At 36.5% G+C, this 7,672-nt stretch overlaps 1 protein-coding gene across 1 annotated transcript; it reads left to right on the plus strand.

Moving 5' to 3' along the window:
* Nucleotides 1–1,560: 1,560 nt before the first annotated feature.
* Nucleotides 1,561–7,672, plus strand: LOC127446208 (heme oxygenase-like). Its single transcript, XM_051706958.1, has 7 exons — nucleotides 1,561–1,683; nucleotides 2,819–2,863; nucleotides 3,062–3,173; nucleotides 4,035–4,250; nucleotides 5,861–6,133; nucleotides 6,250–6,343; nucleotides 7,191–7,672. The coding sequence occupies exons 2-7, from the start codon at nucleotides 2,823–2,825 to the stop codon at nucleotides 7,301–7,303; spliced, it is 849 nt and encodes a 282-aa protein (XP_051562918.1). The 5' UTR covers nucleotides 1,561–1,683; nucleotides 2,819–2,822; the 3' UTR covers nucleotides 7,304–7,672.

Here is a 7,672-nt window from a genome sequence, read left to right on the forward strand (position 1 = left end):
AGACTGGTCACATTGTGGCAGAAGCAGAGCCCATCTTAACAGGTGAAGAAGCTGGAAAAAGGTTGGTGATGCTTCCTCTGATCTGCGACTTGCACACTTTCATCCAACAAGTTCCACTGCTTGAGCCTAGACGTCAAAAGCTCGGCATTGGACTTGGTGAGACCAGGATCTCTAATCAAGTCGTTGAGGTGTTTTTGGTTGGGGTAGTGGGTTTCTCTCCTCAGCTCCACCTCTGAAATCCCTCAAAGTCCATATCCTTGATGCTCATCTTGATAAATTCAAAGAGAACATGGGAGCGTACTCGGAGGAGCAAGGCGAGCGCTTCCATCAGGATATACTGAACTTTGAACGCCACTACCAAGGACAGTATAACGAGAACATGATGGGAGACTACATTTGGGGGCTGATTCGTGAAAGTGATTACAGTATAATCGTAAATCTCAAACAACTACTCTTAAATCTTTTGTAGTCATTTTTGTATTACTTTAGTATAAATACATGTTCATTTGGATTCATATGTTGTTTTTTTCGGACTTTATGTGAACGAAAAGACACAAATTCACCCGTTTTCTCATTGGAAATAGGTACATTTCAAAATATCACTGTCCTGGTCACAAAAGCAAAGTTTGTGGGGAATAATAGCCATTTTCTATACTTTTGAGGCATAAGCAATTAGGAAATAACACTTACTACCCAGGAACCAAAAATAAAATAAAATGTTACACAGTGAAATCAATTGTGCGCTTGAATAAAGTTTATTTGAATGTGAATTTGCTCTTTCCTCCAACTCACTATGCGTGCAAAATACCTTTTTGCGTGTTCAAAATATCATCTTCTGCGCGCAGAATTGTGGCACTAATATAACTCCATAGTCAAAAACTTGATATTTCTTTCAGAATCAGCTAAACTTTGGATTCAGATATTCCTGTGTGACCTTCGTCTAAATGAAGCCGAAAGAGTTGGTCAATCGGTCACACGGTTTCTGACTCAGTGGATTTTGTTGACTGTTTTTCTCTTCGTCATGTTTACGGAGCGCGCGCGTTCTGCTCGCTCATGTTGAGCGCGTTCACGCTGACTCACGGTTTCAACATTACGCTGAGTCACGCTGCACATTCACATGCTCTGAAGGTTTCTTATCGTTGCTCAGCAAATCACACGGAACAAATCACGCCATTTAACTGCTGCGATTGTGTAACATTCACTGTAGTGTGAGACAGAAAGAGACTCTTTCACTACTGCACAAAAATAAACATTACCAGCAGCCACATCAGATTATTATTGATGATATTTCAGAAATCATACAGTATCTCATGACTCTCACACACTGATCTGACAGATGCTCCTCAGATCATGTGATTTACATTCTTTCATAGTCATGTTTTCAACACTTTCTTTCTCTCCCCCATAAACTCTGAGAATATGTTGTGTCATGGTTAGTTCAAGTCCCTCCCTCTGTCTTTGTTTGAGTTCTGCTGATCTGAGCTGCTGTTGACTTTCTGTTTCTCTGACTCACACACACACACACACACACACACACACACACACACACAGAGAGAGAGAGAGAGAGAGAGAGAGAGAGAGAGAGTATAAAAGAAGAGTTCACAGCACTGAACTGAGAGAGAGAGTTTGAGCCGCTCACATTCAAGAGAAAACTCAGATCCATTGAGGACTTTAACAAATACAGTGAGTGAAACTTTTGTCTTCTTTTAGCTTAATCTTGATTTTAAAGATGACATCTCACTATCTCACCTCATAATGCTTTATTCTGCATTTAACGATTATATCTTGACAATAAGATTCCATTAGTTAATGCAGTAGGTAACAATTAACTTTATCTTTTTTACAGCATTTATTAATCTTGGCTAATATGTTGGTTTAGAAAAACACAATTGTTCATTTTTAGCTCATGTTAGTTCAGAATGCATTAACTCATGTTAACTTTCCATTTTAAAACTGTATTAGCATATGTTGAAATGAACATTAACCAACATTAAAGCTGCTGTAAGCAATTTTGTCATGGAATGTTCCTACTTCCTGAAAGATATTACTGAAATAAGTGTTGTGAGATATCTCATCGGTCTCTGTGACACCTCTAGACTCTGTAAACAACAAACCAAAATGTGTCCGCAGTCTTTGACGCTTTTGATCTGTCAATCATTTTGCGCGTTCTCATAGTATTGTAGCTGCAGTGAATTATTGAGGCTTAATGCCATTTTATGCCATGTTGTTCATAACAGTTGTCAGTTGGGGGCGCTGTTTTGCTGCTGTTGTTTTTAACAACCGTTTCTGTACAATGTCGGTCTCAATAAAGCTCATTTGGTATCTTTTAATGGCGTTTTTTTTTTTTTTTTTTGGCAAAGTCTCTTGGAAGTAGAACGGATAAAATCGCTTACAGCACCTTTAATAAATGCTGTAAAAGTACCATTACGGAAATCGAGAGTTTATGGCAAACTTGCCACAAATTCGCCACTGATCAGTTTCACATGCAAATGAGCTCTGTGGCAAATTTGTGGCAAATTGTCCATTGTTGCCAAAGGTTTGCCGGAGGTTCGCCACTACCGGCGAAGAGCTGCAAACTTCTGGCAAACATTTGCGGCGAATCAAAAGCTCATTTGCATGTGAAAATAATGTGAAAATCATAATTACATTGTTAGAAAACGTTCCTTTCAGACTATAGTGCATAAAACTCAAAATGTGTTTCTGGGCGAAAGTGACTCAAAATAATGGAGCGGGTCACAGATGTTCAGGGTCATGATGTTTTGTGTTTTTTATTAACAATCATCTGTACTCAGTGTGACGTGATGTTTTTATTTTTCAGCAAAATGGAGACGATGAAGAATGCACAGACACTAATCACAGACAGGTGAATTTGATAAAACTCTTGATTAATTCTCTCAAACATCGCTAACTTTTGTGTTTATTTTTAAGTGTGTTGCACAAGCTGCCTGTCTTTAAATACAGTTTTAGAGCTGAGAAATAAATTGCACAGTAGTTCAGCAGTTTGTATGTGCACGTACATGTTTAATTGTTAAATAATGAATATGACTGTGTTTCCTCACAGTGAACTGTCCGAGCAGATTAAAGCTGTAACTAAAGACAGTCACATCAGAGCGGAGAACACTGAACTGATGTTGAGCTATCAGAGAGGACATGTCACAAACTCACAATATCAGGTATTACTGACACACAAATCTATTTAAACAGTATGATATCAGAGGTTATATTTACAGATAATGTCATAGCTAAAGTGTGTTGTAAGACATGAGACAGCAGAGTAGTCACAATATAACACACACTCAAAACAAATATTTTTCAATTTCATAACAACATTCCATCAAATTTAATTGAGTAATCTTTATTTAAACCTAAATATTTTAAGTTTTATTAATTACATTTTGTTTAAAATTACACAGTTCAGTTTGATGAAATTTTGTTGTTAAATTGACATTTGTAAATCTTAAAAATAGACTAAATTATTATTATTATTATTATTATTTCTTTCTATTTTATGAGTGCAGTCTCAAGTTTTTTGGGTGATTCTCGTGAAACTAAGCTTGAATCATTCTATAAAAATCATTATGAAATTCTATTCTGAAACTTGAACACAATATATATATATATATATATATATATATAACAGACAACTTTGTAAAAAGATACCTCTGTAAGATGACTTGTAACAGATCCCCTATTATTAGTGTTTTTGTGCTCAGTCACCTCATTACCGCAACAGTTTTGTACTCATTGCAGTAATGATAACATATTTGTCTCTTAGTATTTCAAGTTGTAATTGTCTATTTAGTACCAATATGATTGCATTATTAATTATTCATGTATTATATGGTTATTTCACAACAACAACATTAAGAACACCAGTTTAATGAAGCAAATTCATTCCACTAGAAGATATACCGGAACATTGTTTTGACCAATCAGAATGATCAGTTTCATAAAAACCAGTCGTTATGTGACGTGATCAATGACACCTCAGTAGATTTACTGTTTATAATGATTTCTGCTCGTCTCTTCTTCAGCTGCTGTTGTGTTCGCTCTATAAGATCTACGAGGCGTTGGAGGAAGAGCTCGACAGGAACGCCTCACATGACGCTGTGGCTCCAATATACTTCCCACAGGAACTGGCCCGACTGGAGTCCATCAGCAAAGACCTGGAACATTTCTACGGTCAGAACTGGAAAGAGAAGATCACAGTCCCGTCCGCCACACTGAGATATGCTGAGAGACTGAGAGAGGTGAACACATGAATCAGGAGCTTTCCTTTCAAATCACACAGAATTCACGAGGTTTTACAAATCGGCACATTTACATAAATCGGCATAACCGCCTTGCAGATTACTATCATTTCAAAATCTACTAACAGCCAAGTCAATCAATAGGCTAATGCACATTTTTCTGTTTTCAAATATTTCGTGAATTTTTAGTAAATATTGTCTAAAATAAGTGTTCATTTAGTTTCAGAAAAATAAATGTGATTTGCTATCAGTTAACTGTATAAGGGCTGTCGATTCATTTAGTTCATTTAGTGCGATTAAGTATATAAAAAATAATAACAACAAAAATTACCACAATTAATCATCTCCCCTGAGTAATTCAAGCTTGTAGTAACACGTTTTCAGCAGGGGGCAGTAAGCATAACTTCAGCTGTATACACAGTGCTTACATTATAAGCCTATCATTATGGAAATAAACAACAAATTGCCGTCTAAAGGCACTTTTTATATTGTCTTAACAATGCTTTACTTGTCTGCCACAATAATGTAATGCATTTTAATTATCTGAATTATTTTATAATATATATATATATATATATATATATATTTAATCAAATATTGAATTATTGTTATCTTAGGACCTTTCTCAGCAACTATATATATATATGCAATTCATTGTGATTAATTTGATTAATTAATTGGCATATCATGTAACTGATTCAATTAAAACATTTTAATCGACTGACAGCACTAATGATTATATAAATCTGTATTTTATTGGCCACCCTGCTCTCTAAGGTCACGTCTGCCCTTATACGTTTTTGTTTTTTATGAATTGCGTCGAGTTCACTCCATTTACATCTCTGTTTACATCTCTAATCCACATCTTTTAAGAGATGAAAATGAAGACTTTTGAAAACGCTCTCCATTACTGCATACTTTGAAAACAATAATGTTGGGAAACTAAAAATGGTGTTTTCAAATGAAAACGAATTAGTGTGGACATGTCCTAAATATCAGTATCGGCGATTAAAACAAAGAAATACAAAAAAACGATTGGTCATGCATTACTCTCAGTGCTGGGCAGATTACTTCTGAAATGTAATCCAGTACTGGTTAAAAATGTACACAGTTTTTTTTAGGTCATTTCATCTGATTACTTTTGGATTACTCATTGTATGTTTCGATATTTTTAATCTTTTCTCCCCAATTTGGAATGCCCAATTCCCAATGCGCTCTAAGTCCTCGTGGTGGCGTAGTGACTCGCCTCAATCCGGGTGGCGGAGGATGAATCTCAGTTGCCTCCGTGTCTGAGACGTTAATCCATGCATCTTATCACATGGTTTGTTGAGCGCGTTACCGTGGAAACGTAGCGCGTGTGGAGGCTTCACGCTATTCTCCGCGGCATCCACGCACAACTCACCACGCACCCCACCGAGAGTGAGAACCACATTATAGCGACCATGAGGAGGTTACCCCATGTGACTCTACCCTCCCTAGCAACCGGGCCAATTTGGTTGCTTAGGAGACCTGTCTGGAGTCACAATAAATCTAATTATTGATTTTAAATGTACAGTATTATGTTCCAGTTAACACTCAGCTAGATTTAATTTCTCTCTGTTTTGTCTCAGATCGGCAGAGATCACCCTGAATATCTGGTGGCTCACGCTTACACGCGTTACCTGGGCGATCTGTCGGGCGGGCAGGTGTTGGGCCGCATCACACAGAAGTCTTTAGGGCTGAAGAACGGAGAGGGCTTGTCGTTTTTCTCGTTTCCGGGCGTGAGCAGCCCGAATCTCTTCAAGCAGCTGTACAGGAGTCGCATGAACAGCATCGAGCTGACAGAAACACTTCGGCAAGGACTTCTGGAGGAGGCCGTCAACGCGTTTGAGCTCAACATACAGGTGAGGAGATGATATACTCATCTTAAACATTACTGTAATTCATTCAAGTGCAGGTATTGATGAATATTGATCAGTATGAATCAGTGCTGGTATTGACGATGTTTTGTGTTGTTCAGGTTTTTAATGAGCTGCAGAACTCGTGTGATTCAGAGAAAGACAATGGAGTGAGACAGAGACACACACAACACAAGCAGAGCACAACAGCTGCAGGTAAAACACACACACACACACACACACACAAACACACACACACACACACACACACAAACACACACACACACACACACACACACACACACACACACACACACACACACACAAACACACACAAACACACACACACACACACACACACACACACACACACATGTGGGTGATTCTCACAAACAAACAAAATTGTATTTTGCATATAGAAAATGAAGCCTATTTTTTTGGGCCATTGACATTGTGACAATATTTTCATGACAGTTACGCACATTTTACCCACCAATTCTCGTTTTGCAATGTGAAAAAATACGATATTTTATTTAAATGATGACGTATTTATACATCATAGCTGTACTCCACTAGTACTGACTTTTATTATTAGCTGATTTTACTGTAAAAAAATAAATCAGTGTACAACAAAATCTTTTCTGTAATACGGGAAAAAAATGGCTGTTACGGTAATGACAATAATAAATTAACCATTTAAATTAGATGAATAAATACATTAAAATAATTGGGTTTAAGTGTCCTGAAAATAATGTCACAATGCAAAAAGTCTTAATGGCTCTGAATGTAAGCTTTATTTTGTTTTTTTATGCAAAATATATCTTATATATATATATATATATATATGTATATATTATTATTGATTTGGGGTTTAATATGACCTGGACATTTTCTTGACAAGTTTCATACGAATCAGCCGAACACGTTTACTAATCACGTACACATACCACACTGTCCTGTAAAGCCAAAACACAGAAATATATTTGATAACATGCATTACACGCACACGCACGTTTGTTGAAATCTACAGTGTATTAACTGTTGTTTTATTTTGACTCATCAGATGTGAAAGTGTCTGAATCGCTGCAGGGTTCTTCATCTCTGGTGCCGAAGTTTCTGCGGACGCTTCTCGGCGTGTTTGTGATTTTGGCTGTCGGGATGGTCTACGCCTTTTAAACACAACACACCTTTATTTTGTTTAATCTGTAACACTGAGCAAAGATCATGAATAATGAACACTCTTTTAAACAGAGATATACACGTCTGGACACACTCTGATATTACTGTTTTCACAATTAATATTTGTCTACAAAAGTCATTTCAGCACAAGGCTTCAAGATCATGAGAAACATTCATTCAAAGACAAAGACAGTAAATCGAATCAGTAAATAATGTATAATTAATGATTTAGAGTTAATCATACATTTTAGAATTATTCTAATGACAAATGATCATTTTCAGTCAGAAACATTTTGTATCAATGTAAATATGCATTTGTATTATTACTACTATATTTTTTTAATAAAATTGTATTCCTGAATATTA

The sequence above is a fragment of the Myxocyprinus asiaticus genome, chromosome 9 (genome assembly GCF_019703515.2).
Source record: "Myxocyprinus asiaticus isolate MX2 ecotype Aquarium Trade chromosome 9, UBuf_Myxa_2, whole genome shotgun sequence".
Taxonomy (NCBI): Eukaryota; Metazoa; Chordata; class Actinopteri; order Cypriniformes; family Catostomidae; genus Myxocyprinus; species Myxocyprinus asiaticus.

Excerpts from the sequence above, each read along its gene's own strand:
- LOC127446208 (XM_051706958.1), top strand. The coding sequence starts at position 2,823 with ATGGAGACGATGAAGAATGCACAGACACTAATCACAGACAG. Across the intron at positions 2,864-3,061 it reads CAGACACTAATCACAGACAG|TGAACTGTCCGAGCAGATTA; the intron begins GTGAATTTGATA and ends GTTTCCTCACAG. Across the intron at positions 4,251-5,860 it reads ATGCTGAGAGACTGAGAGAG|ATCGGCAGAGATCACCCTGA; the intron begins GTGAACACATGA and ends GTTTTGTCTCAG.